Genomic DNA, 23,103 nt, shown 5'->3' with positions numbered 1-23,103 from the left:
TACTGCATCGGCAATGATACGTCGTGGTTTCTTTGTTTCCTTCTTTTGACAAATGTACTTATTGTAAGTCGCTTTGGACAAAAGCGTCTGCTAAATGACCTAAATGTAAATGACCTAAATGTAAATGTAATTAACTAAGGATTCTGGCTGTTGTGGCTTTTGCAGGTAACCTATGATGTTTTGCTATTTGTACGAATGGTTTGTACAAGAAATGCACTGTTTTGCAAATGTCAAGGATGATTCGAGAAATGTTCCAAAGCGACTGAGAAAAATGTAATATGATCATTGATTAATATGTCATTGAATCATAGTCATTATTATATTGTTGTGTGTTGAGTGACGGTGCAGCTTCATACACGTTAGAGAAGCCTACACGTTGTCGTTCAAACTAATGATCCGGCTGGTTTCTGCAACTGTGCAGGTCCAGGATCAGACTAACAGTGTTTCAGTTGTTAACGTCTGTCAACGTGAAGCTGCAAGGAGCAGGTCACATGGTGGTCTGACTGGTTTTACCAGACCGTCGGTTTCTACATCCACACTAAGAATCACAGAGCAGGATGATGTAACCTCAGGAGACCGACCTGCCGTTCAGGCTGACACCAAGTCTGAACTCTAAACCAATACTAAATATCTCTAGGATGCCCTAACTACTGCTGCATGAGGATTATTCAGATATACAGAGATGATTTACTGTGGCATTATAGACACAAGGACAGAGAGAGACACCACAACAGAGAGACAGACACCAGGACAGAGAGACAGACACCAGAGCAGAGAGACAGACACCACGACAGAGAGACAGACACCACGACAGAGAGACAGCCACTAGGACAGAGAGACAGACACTAGGACAGGCAGAGAGACACCAGGAGAGAGAAATATACATCAGGACAGAGAGACGGACACCAGAACAGAGAGATATACACCAGGACAGAGAGACGGACACCAAGACAGAGAGACGGACACCAGGACAGAGAGATATACATCAGGACAGAGAGACGGACACCAAGACGGAGAGACGGACACCAGGACAGAGAGATATACATCAGGACAGAGAGACGGACACCAGGACAGAGAGAGATATACACCAGGACAGAGAGACGGACACCAAGACAGAGAGACGGACACCAGGACAGAGAGATATACATCAGGACAGAGAGACGGACACCAGGACAGAGAGACAGACACCAGAGCAGAGAGACAGACACCACGACAGAGAGACAGACACCACGACAGAGAGACAGCCACTAGGACAGAGAGACAGACACTAGGACAGGCAGAGAGACACCAGGAGAGAGAAATATACATCAGGACAGAGAGACGGACACCAGAACAGAGAGATATACACCAGGACAGAGAGACGGACACCAAGACAGAGAGACGGACACCAGGACAGAGAGATATACATCAGGACAGAGAGACGGACACCAAGACGGAGAGACGGACACCAGGACAGAGAGATATACATCAGGACAGAGAGACGGACACCAGGACAGAGAGAGATATACACCAGGACAGAGAGACGGACACCAAGACAGAGAGACGGACACCAGGACAGAGAGATATACATCAGGACAGAGAGACGGACACCAGGACAGAGAGACGGACACCAAGACGGAGAGACGGACACCAGGACAGAGAGATATACATCAGGACAGAGAGACGGACACCAGGACAGAGAGACGGACACCAAGACGGAGAGACGGACACCAGGACAGAGAGATGGACACCAAGACAGAGAGACGGACACCAAGACAGAGAGACGGACACCAGGACAGAGAAATATACATTGGGACAGAGAGACGGACACCAAGACAGAGAGACGGACACCAGGACAGAGAGACGGACACCAAGACAGAGAGATATACATTCGGACCGAGAGACGGACACCAGGACATAGAGATATACATTGGGACAGAGAGACGGACACCAAGACAGAGAGACGGACACCAGGACAGAGAGATATACATTGGGACAGAGAGACGGACACCAAGACAGAGAGACGGACACCAGGACAGAGAGATATACATTGGGACAGAGAGACGGACACCAAGACAGAGAGACGGACACCAGGACAGAGAGATATACATTGGGTCAGAGAGACGGACACCAAGACAGAGAGATATACATTGGGTCAGAGAGACGGACACCAAGACAGAGAGATATACATTGGGACGGAGAGACGGACACCAGGACAGAGAGATATACATTGGGACAGAGAGACGGACACCAAGACAGAGAGACGGACACCAGGACAGAGAGATATACATTGGGACGGAGAGACGGACACCAGGACAGAGAGATATACATTGGGACAGAGAGACGGACCCCAAGACAGAGAGAGATATACATCAGGACAGAGAGACGGACACCGGGACGGACACCAGGAGAGAGAGATATACATCAGGACAGAGAGACAGACACCAGGACAGAGAAACAGACATCAACTCTTTGTGTGTTTTTTATACTGATTGTCCCATCGCTGCCACATTTACATAGTCTCTCTCTCTCTCTCTCTCTCTCTCTCTCTCTCTCTCTCTCTCACTCTGTCTCACTCTGTCTCTCTCTCTCTTACACACACACACAGACAAAGGACTTGTTGTCACGGTGATGTTGAACGGTGTCAGTCGGTCATTGTGTCGTCATCTCAACTCGACAGATACAGACACATTTACATGTATTCGACTTGAAGAAGACCTAAAGAGAACTGACATTTTCAAATACACACATGTGCACACTGATGCATCATGGGAGCAGTCATGCTTTGACTGAGATGGGAGCGTTGTGACAGCGTGTCACTGTGAGTCCGTCAGCGTGTGGTCAGTCGTCATGATGAGTTGTGAAAGGCGTTGTTACACTGTAAGAGACTTACTGTGACATCACAGTGATTTACCAGCCGCCATTAACAAGTAACTTCCTGTTAAACAACCACATTAGACAAGTTGTCAACGGTAACGGTCTGACTGGATGCTGCGTTTTCTCAGCCATTACCTCCATCTTGAACCGGTTACCACTTCGTCTTCTTCCCATCCTAAAGCTGCAGGAAACGTGCCAGACGTTAACTGGCCTTCTTGCTCAGAGACGAGAGTGGTGCATTCTGGGAGATGTATTTCTGTATCCTGCAGTAAATGTGACCATTAACTCGACATCTAGAACTAGAATCATTAACTGGAACATTTGAATCAAATTCACCCAATGTTTTTTTCTTTTTCTACAGATCAGAAAACCCGAGACCTGATGCTGCCCGCCATCACCATGGAAACGGAGGCCAGTCACATGCTGGAGGCGGCACTGGAGCAGATGGACGACATCATCGCAGGTAAGAGCTACTACATTGTTGTGAGAGATGATCAATACTGGATGTAGCTTATTCAGTGATGCGTGAGGGTGAAGTCACATGACCCCACATGTCTAACATCCAGTCCCATTACAGTCACACTGGGCCACACAGGGTCAGAGGGACTCGGTCTGCAGAACCACAATGGGAGATTATTATAACTCTTCTATCATATCAGCAGCATATCGGTAACACGAGCTTCATATCTGCTTCTTAATGATTCATTCATGTTTCACTAATGGCTTTAATGTATTCCTGCCTGTGGTCTCTGAGAGAACAGGAAGCTGTTGCACTACAGCTGTCTCACTGCAACTGTCTCACAGCGTCTCTGGTCCTCTGTCTCACTGCAACTGGCTCACAGCGTCTCTGGTCCTCTGTCTCACTGCAACTGTCTCACTGCGTCTCTTGTCCTCTGTCTAACTGCACTACGTCCTGGTCTGGTTCTGCTCCGGCACCGCTCACACCGCTGAATCCCAAGCCCGGCCCAGGGTGCATCTGTGTCTCACAGTCATCAACAGTATTTTCGGTCATAAATCAGCTCGATATCGGGGGGAGATCCGAGTTGAACACTGAGAGATAATGAGTGAGACGGCCTATCAATTAAAGCCTACGTCATGTCCACATTGCGTACCCGTGTATGTGCTCGTGCATGAATCGCACGGTACTCAAATCCACCTTTTCCAAGCGTGCCGTCGCCGAGGAAATGTACCGTTCTTAAGTACAGAACGGAGCATCACACTAGTCAAACAATCCCGTCTTTAGGCTCCATCGTAATCTGTGACGACCTCTGTGACAACCTCCGTTGGCGTCTCAGAGGAGGAACATCCTGTCTCCCCTTTGCGTCTCAGTAAGTCTTGACAAACGACGGGGCGGATTAAAGGAGAGATACTAACTAGACGAACGCTTCATTTTCAGTTCTAACATCCTTCTTCAGCTGGACCAGATGAGTCCTGGATTACAGTTCCGTCCCAGTTTCATGGTGTTAATGACCTGACTGCCCCCCTCCTCTTCCACTCCTCTTCCCCTCCTCTTCTGCTCCTCTTCCTCTCCTCTCTCCCTGCTCTTCCTCTCCTCTTTGTCTCCTCTTCGTCTCCTCTTCCTCCCTCGGTCCAGGTTCGAAGGCAGCAGCAGTGGAGTTTTCCAGCAGCATGTATGATCTGGCTTCTCCCGTCAGTGCTGGTCCTCTGCATGTGGTCCAGTTAGCGGAGGACCTGAAACTGGCCTTGGAGCTGCAGCCCAACCAGGACCAGAGAGACGGCCTCAGAGCCCAGCTACCCCCGGAGACCGCTCAGGTCCTCCTAGACTGGCTGCACACTGGAGCTGTGAGTCCTCTCTGCTCTGCTTTCATTACTTTCTGAAGCTGAAGATGAAGATCTGTCTAATCTTTTTTAGACTCAGCTGTTCAGGAATGAGGAAGTGTTTCCTCTTTCCCACAATTCACTGCGTTTAGTTTCCTCTAGCTGTTGCTTGACGATCCCACAGTCTCTTCTTTGTTTAGGTATGTGTGTATAGACCTGACTCACCTGATCTGAGTCCGCATTCAGGCCCAGTATCGGTCACATTAGTGATGTCGTCAACATGACTGTAGGTTTGTGTTTATGTTGAACGGAAGAAAATGTGTTCAAGCCAAAAGTCAACCTGAAGGTCCTTAAAGCTGCATTCTCTCTACTGGCCACCAGGGGGGGCGTCTCCTCTCTGATGGTATAGTCTAAAATGACCCTACTGTACAATCTGTAGTTTCAAGTCTTCTCCAATCCAGCATGATGTTCATTTAGAGTCAAACAGACCAGAAAGCAGGGTATTCTTGCAACCAGTGAAGGAAGTGACCATATAAGATCTTGAGACCATTAACTCATGTTTATAATGTTTACTGAGAAAATAAATCAAGAGAGAAGTAGGGTCATTTTCTCATAGACTTCTATACAATCAGAGAGGAGTCACCCTCTGGTGGCCAGCAGAGAGGATGCAGCTTCCCTGTGAACCGAGGTCGTCTCCAGAGAGGACAGATGTGTTCCACTCTGTTAGTGACGGTTCAGGCTGAAGGGGGAAGGGGACCTCGCATACTCAGACATGTGGTCTGAGGAACGCGGGGTCCCAGGGTAGGAGGTGGTTTACTTTACACTCCTGGTCAGCAGCTGGTCTGATCCATCACTTCTCGGTTTCTAGCTAATCCACGTCTTTAGTTTTGTTAATATGTAAATCAGACAAAAGGCTGATGTTGTTCAAGGGAAGGTTTGTTTTACATATAGAGGAATGTAAAGCTGTCAGAGAGAGAGACACACATCTTCCATGTTTGGGTTTGTGTTCACATTCCAGCCTGCTGATGACAAACTGCTAAACAGTCCCTCCCTCCTCCCCCGTTCCACCTCCCACCTCCCTCCTCCCCCGTCCTCAGCAGGGAGAGGAAGTGAGGAAGAGAGGAGGAGTCTGGAGGAAGGAGAGATGTGAGGGAACAAAGTGGAGAAAGTAGAGAGAAACATATGAGGGGAGAAAAGGGGGCGGTCCCAGAGGGGGTGAGGGGCTCCTCCTCCTCCAGCTGTGGACCGTCACTGTGTGTGTGTGTGATAGTTGGACTCCGACTGGGCAGCTATGGGCTGCAAACATGGAGACGCCCATTGACTTCTACAGACATTTCTCCTGGCTGAGAAAGGTTCCCTTTATTATCTCTCACTCTTTATCTCTTCTTCTTCTTCTTCTTCTTCTTCTTCTTCTTCTTCTGTTGTTTAAAATTTTTTCTCTGGGCTGCGTCTCAACTTAGTGTGTGTGTGTGCATGTGTGTGTGTGTGCATGTGTGTGCGTGTGTGTGTGTGTGTGCATGTGTGCGAGTGTGCATGTGTGTGCGCGTGTGCGTGCTATCACATTAGCAGCGTTATCCATCAGCTGACTGTTATTAACAAAGCAGACACTGATTCAATCAGAGAACTGGAGGTCTTGGGAGTGTGGCGCATTTAGGATTGTGGAGGTTTTGGGATTGTGGAGGTTTTGGGATTGTGGAGGTTTTGCGATTGTAAAGGTTTTGGGATTGTGAAGGTTTTAAGATTGTGAAGGTTTTGGGATTGTGGAGGTTTTGGGATTGTGGAGGTTTTGGGAGTGTGGAGGTTTTGGGAGTGTGGAGGTTTTGGGAGTGTGGAGGTTTTGGGATTGTGGAGGTTTTGGGAGTGTGGAGGTTTTGGGAGTGTGGAGGTTTTGGGAATTTGGGGGTTTTGGCAGGATTTTGTAGATATGAATCAGCGTCTTGTCATCTCTGTGTCATGTTGTCAGACATCTTGAGATATTGGGCTGTTTGTTAGCATGACACCATGACCTCCACGACCTTGACAGATCTTTCTAAAGGTCACTCGACCTCGAGACCACCATCCAGGCACCAAGCAGCTCACACAGACAGACAGACAGACAGACAGACAGACAGACAGACAGACAGACAGACAGACAGACAGACAGACAGACAGACAGGGTAATGTTTAAAACCTTTAGTTCTTTTAAAGTTCTCACATCAACCTGATGCTGCTCTTCATGACTCATCATTTTCATTCTCATGTCCTGCTGCATTCTGGGCATTCTGGGATATATATAATCTAGTCATTACTATGCCAAGTCTATTATGATATATATAATCTAGTCATTACTGTATCAAGTCTATTATGATATATATAATCTAGTCATTACTATGCCAAGTCTATTATGATATATATAATCTAGTCATTACTGTATCAAGTCTATTATGATATATATAATCTAGTCATTACTATGCCAAGTCTATTATGATATACATAATCTAGTCATTACTGTATCAAGTCTATTATGATATATATAATCTAGTCATTACTATGCCAAGTCTATTATGATATATATAATCTAGTCATTACTGTATCAAGTCTATTATGATATATATAATCTAGTCATTACTGTATCAAGTCTATTATGATATATATAATCTAGTCATTACTGTGACTTGTTACTTTGTTCTTGACACAGATATGTAGTTGTTAGGCGGTCCAGCAGGCGATGACAGACAGATAGTAACAGACTGTTTCCTGTGGCGCCTCCAGCTCCTCTGCAGCCTGATGGGATATGTGAGATTACATTTAAACACTTCCTGACTCCTCCTGCACGATTAGGTTTAGGGGTCACGGGTCATGGTCAGGTCTCGCTGGACGGCCCAGCTTGTGAACTCACACTGTAGAAAGGTCATTAATAACACAGCAATCAAAGGCCTCCATGTGACTCTGCAGCATCCAGAGCTTGTGACGCCGTATTTAGGAAGGAAGATGACTTACAACACCTAAGTTACGTAGGATGGATGGATGGATGGATGGGTGGATGGATGGATGGATGGATGGATGGATGGATGGATGGTGCTGGCTAATGAAAGCAGGCGTCATATTTTGTTTTCCAGGAAGAAACATCGGATTTTTATATAAAACTGAAAATAAATATAATTTTCAGTATAAACGACTAAATATGTGAACAATATGACCTTGACATCAAGCAAAAACAGTCCTTTCAGTCCTTCACAGTCCCTCATATCACGCCTCCAAATGCTCCAGAATGCAGCAACAAGACTGTTGACTTGGTCAAAAAAGTGGGATCATGTCACACCTGTCCTTGCATCCCTTTACTGGCTGCCAGTACACGAAAGGACCTATTTTAAGATTGCATTAATGGTGTTCAACGCGCCCTCAACGGCCAGGCTCCATCTTACATCTCAGACCTCCTACACCCTCACCCAGCCACTAGGTCCTTAAGATCCTTTAATAAGGGTCTTCTCCACATCCCCCACTCCAGACTGAAACATAAAGGTGACCGGGCCTTTTCAGTTGCGGTTCCACGCTTGCCACCACACATACGTGATGCCCCCTCCATTTCTGCCTTTAAGTCAAGGCTCAAAACCCATCTTTACACCCTTGCTACCAACCCCTTAATTATCTTACCTCTGCACACCTTTGTCTGTTAGTATGTGGATGTTTGTGTTGTATGTATTTTTATTCAGTATTGTTATTTTTACTTGTTGATCTTCTTAATGCACTATGTACAGCACTTTGGTCAGTGTGAACTGTTATACATGTGCTTTACAAATACATTTTACTTACGTACTTACTTACAGTGGTGCAGGTCCAGAACCAGGTCCTCATTGTGTCTCTGTGTCTTCGTCCAGGTGAACCTGTGTACTCCAGCCAACAATGAAACCTACCAGGAACGATTGCTCCGCTTAGAAGGAGACAAGGAGACTCTGGTGCTGCAGGTCAGTGTGCTTTTCCTGTTTATAACCGATAGGTGTCATTTCAGTTTTTCCCCGAGATCAAGGAAAAGGAGTTAGGACCTCATTTTTTGACTATTTGACCACAGCCTAGGAACGACAAGTAACCCTTTATTCTGAGAGCAGGACTAGTAGGACAGTCAGTATAGGGTTAATGATGGTGCCTGACCATTAAGAGACTTGGAGTTGAGGAGAAGGATTTCACAGGGACCCAGAGAAGCTACGACAGGTGTGTTAATTTGAACCAGAGGTGTGTTTGATGCCACTGTGGAAAACATCTTTATGGATGCTCCATAACAAACATGTCTGGACACCTTTAAAGCATCTGAGCGTGTGTTCACAGTAACTATCACCGAGCAGGCTCTCACATCCACAACCGTTCACATTCCTGCTTCCTCATCTCCCAAACACTCTCAGGGTCTGCATTTCACACCGGTGGGGGTTCATGTAGCCCCGGAGGCTTTGAGTCGGGGATCAAACTGCTGTTCTTGTGACTACAGGACCACGTGCTCTCCTCTTATTGCTCTTAAAGGTTGCTGTCTGCTCAAAGGTTTAAGGAGTTGTGAGAATAATAGTAGAAGGAAAAAGTTTAATTGAGCATTTTTCCCGGGAACGTCCCCACAGTTTAAAAGAATAGGTGGAGAGATTATATCTCCACACTGGCCTGGGAACGCCTCGGGATCCCCCAGTCAGAGTTGGTTGATGTGGCCCCGGGAAAGGAAGTTTGGGGTCCCCTGTTGAAGCTGCTACCGCCACGACCCGACACCAGATAAGCAGTCAAAGATGAGATGAGATCTTAATGTTTCAGGTCTTTACGTTGCACTCTGTGTAAAGTCATGTGACTGACGGTGTTTTTAAATGTGTCTGCTTCCAAAGTTGTCCTGAAGTCCATGTTGGAACAGCTGTGATTGGTTGACACACAAGGTGACCCACCTGGTGTTTCTGTTACACACACTGTGTGTTTAGTATGTGTGTGTGTGTGTGTGTGTGGCTCAGCAGCACAGACCAGGTAAGACATCAGGTCAGAATTTTGTGCTCTGGGCCGCGACGTGCTAAGCTGGCAGCTCGAGCTGATGGATTATAGGCCAAGTCGGTCGTGTTTTAGGTGCTGGATGCACACATACATGTGATACGACTGCCGTGTTTCTGTGTCACAGTGAAAGTCTTCCCCCCCCAGACAATGACGCTGTTGCTTACTGCAGGTGAGCGTCCTCACAGACCAGGTGGAGGCCCAGGGAGAGAAGATCCGGGACCTGGAGTGTTCTCTGGAGGAACACCGTCTGAAACTGGCCTCCACAGAGGAGATGCTGCAACAGGTAAGAGTCCTGCTACTGGTCTCAGACCATGTCCTCATGCGGTGACTTGAACCACCTGCTGGACACAACCATGTCCACCATGTCCACCAACAGGATTCATGTGTTTTTGAGACGAGTCTCAAATGTAACGTTAGTTCGGTTGGTGGAGAAAGTGAGCAGTTTTCTGAAAACTGATCCTCCTAAATCTCATCAGGGTTAGAATCATGTGAAGGTGACAACAGGACCCACGTGTGTGTGTGTGACTTCCTTTAGTGTGTCTGCAAGTCTGAAAGCAAGTGTCTTTGTGGGTGGATCTCGGGCGCTGTTGCTATTATAACGGCGGATAAATGACTCTTGCGCTCAACGCAATCTAAAAAGGGTTGGTCTTAAGTGGCTTAATTACTAATAGGTGTGTTTAGAGCGTTACATGAGAAAAAACTATCAGTGTCATCTCCCATTCCCTTTAAGAGTTAGAGACGCTTATTCCATCGCAGATTGCAATTATAGTGGCGGATTTACCAGGAGCACGGCAAGAGTGCTTCCCCTCCCCTTCCATACAGGGAATCAGCAGTGCGCTCCTTCCAATGCGCCACATCCTAACGGCACATTCCTCCGCTAACAGGCCAGAGGGGGGGACCGCCACGCGCACACACTGGCATTCACTGGCGGCTGTCAACAAAACGTGCATCCCCTCAAACCGAGGAGGACTCGAGGCTCCTCTCTTACACAACTGACTCTTTTTGCCCTTCTGTCAACACACAGCCAGGCACATGCATGATGAGCATCATCTCTCATTGCTTGCAGCCAAAACAGAAGTGCTGATGTGCGCAGCAAACAAGCCTAAAGAGTGCGAGCGGGTTTGAAACAGATGTAACGGTTTTAATTTGATCATTAAATTACTACAATTAGCCTGAATAATTTGGCTGAATGTGTACGCTAGATATATGCCTATTTGTTCATAACGTCATGGACTCCACAATGATTTCACCAGTGTTGAAATGTGTTTTTCTTATAATTATTTATGGTTTGCATCTGCTGCGTCCCTGTGACTGAGAGAAGCAGGTTTACACGCTTTGTACACACGCTACTTAAAATACCATCTTAATAACGCGCCACTGACTTTAAACCAGGTTTTACCTGGTCTGTGGCGGAATTGTTTTTTGAAACACCAAAATAGCACCAGGGGGTGTGGATCCTAAAATACCCACAATCCTTGGACACGATGCATTTCCCGTCCCCAGATTTGGAAACAGGAGAAATATGGTATATACTAAAAATTACAGAATTATTCTAAATGTTAAAACCAAAAAACAACTCTCCATCTTCTGTCAAAACTAAACTAAACTCTGCAGGACCAGGATTAGCAGGATCCGTCCCACCACGGAGGATCCCTGACTTTGACAAACATCCATGTTGTCAGCGCTGCTGCTTAGGGAACTACCACTAATCCAATCAGAAACAGTCCTGAGTCAGCACACACAGACACACACACAAACACACACACAAACACACACACACACACACACACACACACACACACACACACACACACACATACACACATTCAGTCATACTGTGACGTTATTGAGACACACATAGTTGTATGGTATCTGTTGTTATGTGGTTACTAAGTGGCCTTTACAACAACACACTCACAAACACACACACACACACGCACACACATTCAGTCATACTGTGACGTTATTGAGACTCATACATAGTTGTATGGTATCTGTTGTTATGTGGTTACTAAGTGTCCTTTACAACAACAACACACTCACAAACAAACACACACACACGCGCACACACACACACACACACACACACACACACACACACACACACACACACAGCTTCAGTCATTATCTTCACTGTATTTATGGAATCTTCATCAATCACAAACATTCCTCAACTTCATCAGCATCAAGTATGTAATTTACTTAGATGCAGCTATTTCAGGTCTGAACTGTGAACACATCACATATACAAATCGGTTTTAGAGACTAGAGACCAGAGAGACCTGAGACCAAAGAGACACTGTTTACTGAGATAATAAATCAACAGAGAAGTAGCATCATTTTCTCATAGACTTCTATACAATCAGAGGAGTCTCCCCCTGCTGTCCAGCAGAGAGGATGCAGTTTTAAGGACCTTAAGCATCGGTTTCTCTTCTCAGAATCAGATGTTGCTGCCTGATCAAACAATAAAATGGGGTATCGGACCATTTTCTCTGACACTTTGATATCATCGATATATTATCAGTATAAACAACGCTAATGTCATATTTAACACGGTTCTAGGAGATGAGTGCCCCCTCTCCAAAGAGATGTGGACCAGCTGTAGAGGATGATAACGTGTCGCTCCTCATAATTAAAGGAAGCAGCTGATCTGGGGGCCGAGTCCCGATAAACCACCTCCACAGACTCCAGCTAATCCGGCTCTAAGTGACTCTGGTGTCCGATTACTAACTGAATGTCAGCTGCCAGGACCTGTAATTATGGGCTTTTAGCTGTCTGTCTGTCTGTCTGTCTGTCTGTGGCTCTGCTGTTGACAGTGTGTTTAACATGAGATCTCTGCAGTGGGACGGCTGTCTCTAGTGTGTTGAATCTGGAATCCACAAGTCCTCCTCAACAGGGAAACATATTTTAGGAACTCAAACAGTCATGTGAGTTGGTTGGAGTTTGGTTGGTGTTTGGTTGATTGGTGCTTGTTTTGTTGGTGTTTGGTTGGTTAGAGGTTGGTTGGTTTTGAGTTTAGTTGGTTGTTGTTTTGTTGGCGTTTGGTTGGTTGGTAGGTTGGTAGTTTGGTGGTTGGTTGGTTGGTTGGTTGGTTGGTTGGTAGGTTGGTTGGCTGGTAGGTTGGTAGGTTGGTGGTTGGTTGGTTGGTTGGTAGGTTGGTAGGTTGGTGGTTGGTGTTTGGTTGGTTGGTTGGTAGGTTGTTGGTTGTTGTTTGGTTGGTTGATGGTTGGTTGGTTGGTGGTCAGTGCTTGTTTGGTTGGTTGGTCTGTTTATGTTTGTTTGATTGGTTGGTTGGTTGGTTGGTTGGTTGATGGCACTAACACGACCTGGACTTGGTTTACTGAATTAGTCCCGACTGTTCACCCAAAAAGAGGAAGTGAGACAAGATGGAGGCCAAGGGATTCAATAACAACAGGGAGACTAATGTGTAGAAGAGGAAGTGGGATTTAATGAGGAAACGAAAGCAACAGACACAGTGAGACTTTGCAGAGAAGTGTCCTCCTCATGGTGGACAACCTGTCTCTCTCTCAGACCCAGTCTGTGGTTCTGTCTCTCATACCAGAGAGGATGTATTAATAGGCCTCTAGCTGGTCTGAGTATATTTAGCTCCGGAGGGTTTTGGACCTGGTCTGCCTGCTCTGCTAGTGTGGGAACAACGTTGTCCTGAGTGCAGCAGATCTGTGTGTGTGTGTGTGTGTGTGTGTGTGTGTGTGTGTGTGTAGGTGGGGTCAGTGTTGTATTAAACTTCCAGTGTCTTTGTTTCCAGGAGCTGATTAGCAGGACAACGCTGGAGACCCAAAAGCTGGACCTGATAGACGAGGTGTCTTCCCTCAAACTGAAGCTGGTCTCCATGGAGACGCACAGCGACGCAGCAGAAGAGGTGGACAGGAGGCAGAACAAAGCCGAGGTGAGAACCACAATCAATGCCGTGATGCTGCTTACGTACATTTACACACGTTTATTTACATAAACAGATTGTTATGTACATGTATACATGTTCATGTACATACAAACATGTATGTACACATACACACGTTTATGTACATATACACACGTTTATGTACATATACACACATTGATGTACATGTACACACATTTATGTCAATATATACACATTTATGTACATGTACCGGGTTTAAACCACGGAGCATTCGTAACATGTTCTTCCTTAAAGTACTGGAGTTTCATATAGCAGATGATGTGCTGTACAAAACAACGGATGAGGTCATGTGACCTGATCAGTAATTGAACTGAGCAGTGTTACATTCCTGTCACATTGTTGGACATATAATATAAATCAATTATTCTACAGGTTCCTCTTCTTTGTCCAAACCTGAGAACTACATTAACCACAATGCAATCTGACCCGACACTTGAGAGTTGGGTGTGCTCTATAGCGATGGGATGATATTGGATGTTATGGCGCATCAGGATAAAAAACGCTCATTGATTTGACAATCTTATATATCGTCGTTTCATAGTTTTTAAATGTTTTCATCCATCACATGATTCATGATGATCTTTGTTTGATTGTGCTACACTCAAAACGATGTTCACCTAGAAACTAAATATAAAGTCATTGCAGGATGTTTTAGTGCCATTTAACAGTTTTAGGATCAGATAGTAGTGATTTGAATGTTCATCAGGTTCCATGTCTGGTTCTCGACCAGGAGGTCTCGCAGCTCAGTCAAAGATGGCTGGTCTGTCTGCTTGACTGACTACAATAAAACTGCAGAATTTGAATTTGACAAAAAGTAATGAGTCAAAATATATTAGACTTAAACATCGTGACTTTAGTATTCAGTATCAGCATTTAGAAATTAATATTCTGAGATTGTATCATGATTTAAGTATCGTGACTTAAGTAATGTAATGGTAATGAAATGCACACACACATTCACATACACACACATGCACACTCACGTGCACACCACCCTAGTAGAGCAGTCTCTGGTTGTCTTCACTAGTTCCTTTGTGTGACGTTGTTTACTGTGACACCCAGCTGATCCCCACGGGCACCACAACACACTGATGCTACTGTGTGTGTGTCTGTGTGTGTGTGTGTGTGTGTGTGTGTATGTGTGTGTGTGTGTGTGTGTGTGTGTGTGTGTGTGTGTGCATTGATTGAATAAACACACTCAGACACATGCACGTGAATGGGGAGAGACAGACACATGGGAGGATCAGCAAAGACACAACCTCAGTTTCTGTGAAAACAAAGTGAACATTGCATTAGATCACTAGAACATTAGACCATTAGAATATTAGAACATAAGAACAGTAGAACATTAGAACAGTAGAAATGTTCCAGATGAAGCCGTCGGCAGCCGATTCTCTGACACGTTCAGCCTCTGATTGGCTTAAGAGGAAACCAGATTAACATAAAGGTTCTCCCACAAACTGAGGGCAGTTTCCACAGCGTTTTTAATATGCAAAAGTATTTTTACGCTCTGGCCGTTTGTTTACGCAACAACACCGTTTTGGGGGCTGCAAAGGAAAACTTTCGAAACCGGGTTCCAGAGTGAAATCTATTGAAAATGCAACTTAATACGACGTCACCAGATCTGGACGTCACGTCTCCACAAGGTGCATTTAATTCAAGTCTCCACAGAGAAACCGGATTTTTCAATAACTGAGACCCATGAAAACAGACTGCTAGTGTGAAAAAGCAATACACAGGATTCTGGAGTCTTTAATGAGCTGCATTTAGATCGGGTCGGTGTAGACCAGTATCACTCAGCTCTGATCTGAACTGGAGGTTCTGGAGCTGGACTGAATCTGAGACTTTAAATTGAGATCTGGTGCTTAAATGACCAGAGATCTCCTGGAGTCCCAACACAGGTTGGATCCTTCAACTGATGCTGATATTTGGGAGTTTAAAGATTTATTCTGTTGTTTTCACTGCTACGATGCAGCAGGAGCCGTCTGTCTGCATCCTGTCTGATGGCCACCAACATGAGTTTATGGTCTCAATCTCTAATTCCAAGTCTTCTTCAATCCAGCATGATGTTCATTTATTCAATTATGGTGCATTTGGATTCACCCAGACCAGAAAGCAGGGGATGCTTTAGGGGCGGGGCTACCTGCTGGTTGATAGGGCGCTACCACTGTGTCTGGGACTTGTCCATGTTTTTGTCTTACAACTTTGAATGTTTCACTGTTTTCCTTTCATCAAAGCTCATTTGAGCCTTTTGGTCCCTCAAAGTGTTCAGTGTTCAGTCGTACTAAGCTCCGCCCTCTTGTGTCACTTTTGGCTTCATAAAAACCAAGATGGCGACGGCCAAAAACCCAAGGTGGTGACTTCCACAAATGCTGCAGGCAGAGATCCCACCAGTGAAGGACAGGTTTCTGTGAGGGGGACGTTGACTATGACTCAGAGTCCAACCTCCAACAGACAGGTATCTGTAAGGGGAACGTGGACTAGGACTCGGAGTCCAACAGCAACACAGAGTGATTATCTTTGAGGGTACAGACCAGTTTCTTGATTTCTTGACAGTTTCTAGTTTCTTTGGTGACACTGACAGAAGTCTGTCCACCCACAGCAGGACAGACAGACAGGCTTCAAGTCTGTCCACCCACAGCAGGACAGGCAGACAGGCTTCAAGTCTGTCCACCCACAGCAGGACAGACAGACAGGCTTCAAGTCTGTCCACCCACAGCAGGACAGACAGACAGGCTTCAACAAAAGCAACAGGAAGGAGGTTTGTTTTTTCATTGAAAGAGTTAAAGGGGCGTTGGTCAGTGGAGGAAGACCATGATGAAGACCAGACTCTATCTGACCAATCGGATGACGAAGACCATAATGAAGACCAGACTCTATCAGACCAATTCGATGATTAAGAACATGATGAAGACCAGACTCAATCTGACCAATAGTATGAGGAAGACCAGACTGTATCTGACCAAAGAGATGATGAAAACCAGACTGTATCTGACCAATAAGATGATGAAGACGATAATGAAGACCAGACTCGATTAGATCAGTTAAGATGACGAGAACAGACTCTATCTGACAATGAGATGACGAAGACCATAATGAAGACGAGACTCTCTCTGACCAATGAGATGATGAACACCATGATGAAGACCAAACTCTGTCAGACCAATTTGATGATGAAGACCAGACTCTATCTGACCAATGAGATGATGAAGAACATGATGAAAACCAGACTCTATCTGACCAATGAGATGAGGAAGACCAGACTATATCTGACCAATGAGATAATGAAGAGCAGACCCTATCTGACCAATGAGATGATGAAGATGAGTATGTCTGTCCTTTCCTGTCTGCCTGTCCTGCTGTGAGACAGGATGAGGAAGACATCCTGGTCTCTAAATCCCAGATCTGGGAAACTTTTATATCAGTGTGAAGGTCCCAAACTTCGGCTCCCTGGTAGGGTGAAGGTGTTAAGGTGGACAGAGGTTTTTGGCCCAGAGGGTTCCTGTTCAAAGCCCCTATTGACAGACAGAGGGGTGTCCACCAGTCAAGGATGGTACATGGGGCTCCCAACAGATATCTGAGCCATCAGAAACCGTAAACCTCCAGTTTGTTCAGGGCTCCAGACTGGTTCCACCTTTCAGCCAACCAAAGTGTGGTTTCAGGGATGTCATTTCTGAGAGGTCCCTTTGTCTGTGGTCCACATTATTTTGCAAAGAAAAAGTCTGTACACATGCAAATTAACTTCAGAACTAGGAGAAGCGTGTAAGGGGTCAGGTAATGTGGTTTTGATGCTGACTCAGGGTGGAGGTTCAGTTTTACAGACTGAAGATCCTGCAGGATACTGCTACATTTTTACTTCTGTATGAATTTTCTCTGTTTTTAATTACAGACGAGAACTAGAAACTAGAAATAAAGGTGGATTTAAAATTCAGTTCTCTTCTCTCCATCTCACCACTTTCTCCCTGCCTCCCACCCTCCTCCCCCCAGTGTGTGGTAAACCTCATCAGTGAGCTCCAGGAGCAGATGTGCAGGTTTCAGGAGGAGATCAGCACTCGGATCCAGGAGAAACGGGCCCTTGAGGAGAGGGAGGCCGAGCAGGGGGAGTTTGAGCCCTGGGGCCACAGCCCTCAGGCTGGGTTAGCCAGCTCGGACCTGAGCCGGTCTGGGTCTGACGGCCGGATCATCAATGGAGGACTGAGTGTACATGTAGGGAGCCCTGATGGATGAACTCACCTCCTTCCCTTTCATTTCTTCTTCTTTCCTCCCTTTTAACTACCACTCAGTACCTGGAAGCTCCACAGACTCCCACTAACCGCCTGTCTGTCTGCAGAGTGTCTGTCTGCTCTGCAGGATGTTCTGCTGGTTCCTGCAGGTTCGGAACGGTTTTCCAAATACTTCCATTTGTTTGAGGGTTTATTTAGTTGAAGTTGAAGTAGATAGATGGATGGATGGTACACTAAATCCCTAAAACTACCAATGTCCTCTGTACCATTCATGGAGACTTAATCCTGTAATGGGGGATTCCATAGATTTACGGTATGTGATCGTATCTGGGAACATCAGCACTCACTCAGGTTAACTGAAGCTGTTTCCAACTAAAATGCTACTGAGCTACCGTTAACTGCTGAACATAAATGCTTTTAAATAAGCTGAAGTTTGAGGAAGGTTTCTCCAAATCTGAACCTATGAAAATTCCTCCCTATGAAATTGTGTCCTCTCTTAGCCTCCATCCAGAAAGGTTGAAGCATTTGGAAAACCCCATTTGTCCTGATAAACCCTTCAGATAGGGGTCTGGACCAGGAGGTGTGAAGTGGTTTGCTTGCATGCCGGTGGCTCCTCCCCCCACTAACAGAGTTGACTTCTGTCCATTTCCTCCTACTGACCAGGTGGATGGTTTCTACAACAACGGGGGTCTTTGGAGAGTCTCATTCTGGGTCCTCTGGTTCCTCTTCCTGGTTGTTGATAACCGCACGCTGCTGCAGCAGGATCCTGTTCCCTGTATTAACCTCTGGACCGAACACCCCCGTTAATGTGTCGGCATGAACTCAGTTCAGATGTTGATAGACGTTTACGTGTGATTTCAGAATCATTGTGAACCAGGAAGTGAAGCTCACCTGCATCAGTCAGCTGACTCAGACATGTAGATCACATATCTGAGTCAGCATGTAGTTCACGTCTAACTCAGCAAGTAGTTCACATGATTGAGTCAGCATGTGAAGTACATGATTCTGTTTCTGGTTTCCTGCAGGATTTACTAGAAGAAGTGAAGCAGCTGCAGAGCAAAGTGGAGGATCTGGAGGGAGAGAAGGGCCATTATGAGAGGAGCCTGAGAGCCACCGAAGTACATGTGAAACCAGCACATAATAACCTCACACACACACACACACACACACACACAATGACCACACATACACACAATAACCTAACACACACACACAGAATAACCTGACACACAGAATAACCTCACAGACACACACAATAACATAGCAAACACACAGGAAACAAACTGATTAACAGTCTGAATGTCTCCTTCATCTCTTCCATCTCCTCTGTCTCCACCATCTCCATCTGTCTGTCTCCGTCTCCGTCCACAGGCCGAAGTCTCAGAGTTGCAGAAACTTGTTGCTTCCAAAGATGCTGAGATCGAGTGTCTGCAAACTCAGCTGCTGACCAATGAGAGCACAGAGAGAGGTACGCGCCCCTAACATCACGCCCACATGTGTCAGCTGACTGTCATGTGTAACCAAAATGTCCATGTCCCTCCCTGTGCTGCCCCCTGCTGTAGAGGAGGTGTACATCCAGCAGCTCCTTAACAAATGTAAGGTTGCTGTGATCTCTGAGTGTCATCATTGTCGTGATGTAAACTTGGAACACATTTATGGGTTTGAATGTTATGTAACATCAACATCCCATTGATTATTATTTTCTACCTGTTTTTCGTCATCCACATGTTTTCCTGTGGGTTATGACTTTCCTCATTCGTTCCTTCATAATCTCAGAAATATTCAACAATCTCCACTGAATGCTCCCAACAGCCAGCGCTGCAGTGTAGCGTTGATTTGAAATATACCACATCTTTTACTGGTTATTGGTATCAGTCAGCTTTTCATTGACATTCATACTAATTAAACTTGTTTCCAACTATTTCTGGTGCTTCACCTTCTTCTGCATTTAAACCTGCAGGTCAGAATTTCACCATCCAGTGTTCAAGTTCTGTAGAGAAGCTCGCTAGTTCAGGAAGTTGCTGCCAAGTGATGCAGCCATCCAGAAATCTCCAGAAATCCGTTGGACACTTCCAGAGTTGAAGCGTAGCCGACTGTTAATCAGTTAGTGGAGGTCAGGGTGTCAGAGAGGCTGCAGCAGTGTACCATGGGATAGAAATATGACTGATATTCATTATAATAGCATCATAATAATACAGATAGACTACAACAGACAATATTCTATTATTATTAATAACATTAGTATATCATAATAATATTATTATGATCATTATGAATGATAACAATAATAGTAGCTGCAGTGGTGTCGAACTGAACCCCGTCCAGGTGTCACCATGTAACCATGGAAACCTGGGAGACTAGAACACAGATTAATGGGAGCTGAAGGCATCACACAGCTGCATTCAGAGGCTGAGTTCTCCTCGTAAACTCGAGTGTCTTCGAGATCCAGATCCAGGACTTGAACGACATCTGGACCACGTTTTTGTAAACGTTAATCCAGAAGAGAACATTTTAATGTCAATGTCTCAGGTGTGTGTGTGTGTGTGTGTTTGTCTCAGGTGTGTGTGTGTGTGTGTGTGTATGTGTGTTTGTCTCAGGTGTGTGTGTGTGTGTGTTTGTCTCAGGTGTGTGTGTGTGTTTGTCTCAGGTGTGTGCGTGTGTTTGTCTCAGGTGTGTGCGTGTGCATGTGTGTGTCCTGCTGTCAGTGTGTATTAGCGCCGCCTGTTCACTCACGTTAGCATGGCCGTCACGTCTGTCACCAACATCACATCAGGCCTGATGAGGCTACTGAGTCCTGGTTTCTGTGCCCCCCTTAGACCAGGAGTACCAGAGGCTAAAGGTGGGGATGGAGTCTCTGCTGGCCTCTAACGATGAAAAGGTAAAAGCTTGTTTTATCTGCTGATGTCGGTTGTTCTGATGGAACTGCTTCACTGACAAGTGTGTGATGAACAGGACCGGCGGATAGAGGAGCTGACGGTTCTGCTGAACCAGTACAGGAAGCTGAGGGAGGTGATGGCGCTCACGCAGGGTAAGAGTCCCAGTACAGGAAGTAACAGTCCAACTTCCTGTCTGCTGCTGCTAATGAAGCTCTGTGATGTTTGTAGGCAGCAGCGAAGAGGAGCTGAGTGGAAGTCTGAGACTCCGAGCCATCAAAGCTCAGACTGATCTCAGGTCAGAGGTAAGATATCTCAGAGCATCACACACAGAGCTCAGACTGATCTCAGGTCAGAGGTAAGAACAGAATTGATGGAAGTAAAGTGTGTTTTGTGTCAGCAGAGATCCTCCAGAGGCTCCTCCCCTCTGATGATCTCATCATCTTCTCTCCAGAGAGAGCTGGACTTTAGGTATGTGTACACACACACACACGCACAAGCACTTAGCAGCTGCAGACTTTGGAGCACATTTCGCTTTGACACTATCAATCCTGGGATATGTTGGGCCATGAAGGATCCATCAGTTGGATCCTCAGAAACCCGCAAACCAAGACGTCGACGTTGTCTCGGTGTTGTCTCGCCATTGTCTCGGTGTTGACTCAACGTCCTTCAGTGCTCAGATGGACCTCTGAAGGATCTGAAACTCTGAACTGGGACGCAGCTCCTCAGACTCTCAGCTTCCTGTTAAGGCGGGACCACACCGCACCGACTGCCCGACTCGTGTCGGTAAATGAAGTCGGGCTACTTAATATGGCCGACTCGAATGGTGGATTACACATTTGAATCGGCTGAAATGAACGCCGACGTGGGCCGATTCGAGCGACCACACCAAGGAGACTCATGTCACGGACGCCGACTCTCTCAAAGACGCCGATTTTCGGTCCGGTGTGGACCCGCCTTTAATCTGAACCCTGTGTGTCATCTCTTGTAGTGTCCAGACCTCCATGGACACGTCACTGGTGTCCACTGAGGACACGAGTTTCTGTAACGGCTCATGGTGAGTAAAAGTTATTTTTGGTAGAATTATAATGCCATTCACACCCAAAGCACACAAAGTCAAAGCCAAGAGACAAATTCACGCCGGGCAGCGCTAATGACATCCTAGTGTCCTTAGTCCAGAGCCATACCAGACTATCTGGAGAAACCAGAGTCTGTCTGTGGTCCCCCAAAGGTCTCCGATAGTAGCTCACATTAGTAGCTCACATTCGTCCAGAGACCAGATCAGAGTATGTGGAGAAAGCAGATACTGTCTGTGGTCCAAATATATGATGTAAAGTAAAATAATGCAAAATAATAAACCAAAGTAATATGGTGATGTCATCATGAATCAGTAACATGGTGATGTCATCATGTATCAGTAACATGGTGATGTCATTGTGAATCAGACTAACATGGTGATGTCATCAGGAATAAGAGTAACATGGTGATGTCATCAGGAATAAGAGTAACATGGTGATGTCGTCATGAATCAGTAACATGGTGATGTCATCATGAATCAGAGTAACATGGTGATGTCATCATGAATCAGTAACCTGGTGATGTCATCAGGAATCAGAGTAACATGGTGATGTCGTCATGAATCAGTAACATGGTGATGTCATCATGAATCAGTAACATGGTGATGTCATCAGGAATCAGTAACCTGGTGATGTCGTCATGAATCAGTAACATGGTGATGATGTTTGTCCAGGCATCATGGCAGGTTGCTGTCCAGCAGCCTTGAAGAGTTGCAGAGTGGAAGCTACCAGAAGGTTTGATGATTTGCTCATATTGATCATTGATAATAGTGATTGATCTTAGTGAACTAACCAGCTGCTGATCAGCTCCCACCATTAACACTAACTTAAATGGGCCTTGTGCTGCTCTGTCCTGTCTCCTGTGTCTGTTGGCTGCAGGCTGTACAGGTCCAGCCAGCTGATCCTGAGTCAGACTTAAGGGCTGAGGTACTGGTCTGCTGCATGACTTCACCCTAACACTGCATGTCGTCACTGATCCAGCTGCAGCAGGGCCACGGTCTGCTTCTCGACCCAATCTCTCTCTTGAGAGGACCGGTCTAACACTTATAGTTATTATGATGCAGTGATGTCATCACTGTGGCAAACGCTGGCAAATATGTTGAAATCGTGACCATTTCTTTCTGTATTGTGACGTCGTCGGTCCCCAGGGGAAACATACAGAAAACTCTCCCTTCATCAGACTTAAAGCGCTGCTTCTCTTTGATGTTTCTCAGTGTTGGTGGATGTAGTTTCCATCCCACCCACACACACACACACACACACACACACACACACAAACAAACACACACACAGCTCCACTGGTGCACACAGTCACATGATCACACACACATAAAGGGCCAAAGCATGTCAGTAGTGATCGCCAT

The 23,103-nt window shown here is 45.9% G+C and overlaps 1 protein-coding gene across 1 annotated transcript in view; it reads left to right on the top strand.

Moving 5' to 3' along the window:
* Positions 1-23,103, top strand: part of ppfibp2b (PPFIA binding protein 2b) — a 40,851-nt gene that overhangs the window by 9,795 nt on the left and 7,953 nt on the right. The window contains 15 exon segments of the mRNA XM_084018136.1: positions 3,218-3,319; positions 4,451-4,659; positions 8,493-8,579; positions 9,797-9,910; positions 13,394-13,534; positions 17,555-17,773; positions 18,816-18,908; positions 19,162-19,258; positions 20,607-20,668; positions 20,743-20,882; positions 20,884-20,968; positions 21,067-21,134; positions 21,655-21,720; positions 22,414-22,474; positions 22,619-22,666. Coding sequence (XP_083874262.1) covers positions 3,238-3,319; positions 4,451-4,659; positions 8,493-8,579; positions 9,797-9,910; positions 13,394-13,534; positions 17,555-17,773; positions 18,816-18,908; positions 19,162-19,258; positions 20,607-20,668; positions 20,743-20,882; positions 20,884-20,968; positions 21,067-21,134; positions 21,655-21,720; positions 22,414-22,474; positions 22,619-22,666 — 1,572 coding nt within the window. The 5' untranslated portion in view covers positions 3,218-3,237.

The sequence above is a fragment of the Eutrigla gurnardus genome (assembly GCF_963514095.1).
Source record: "Eutrigla gurnardus genome assembly, chromosome: 9".
NCBI lineage: Eukaryota > Metazoa > Chordata > Actinopteri > Perciformes > Triglidae > Eutrigla > Eutrigla gurnardus.
Note: the sequence above shows the minus strand (reverse complement) of the source record. Positions and strands in the feature narration are given on the sequence as shown.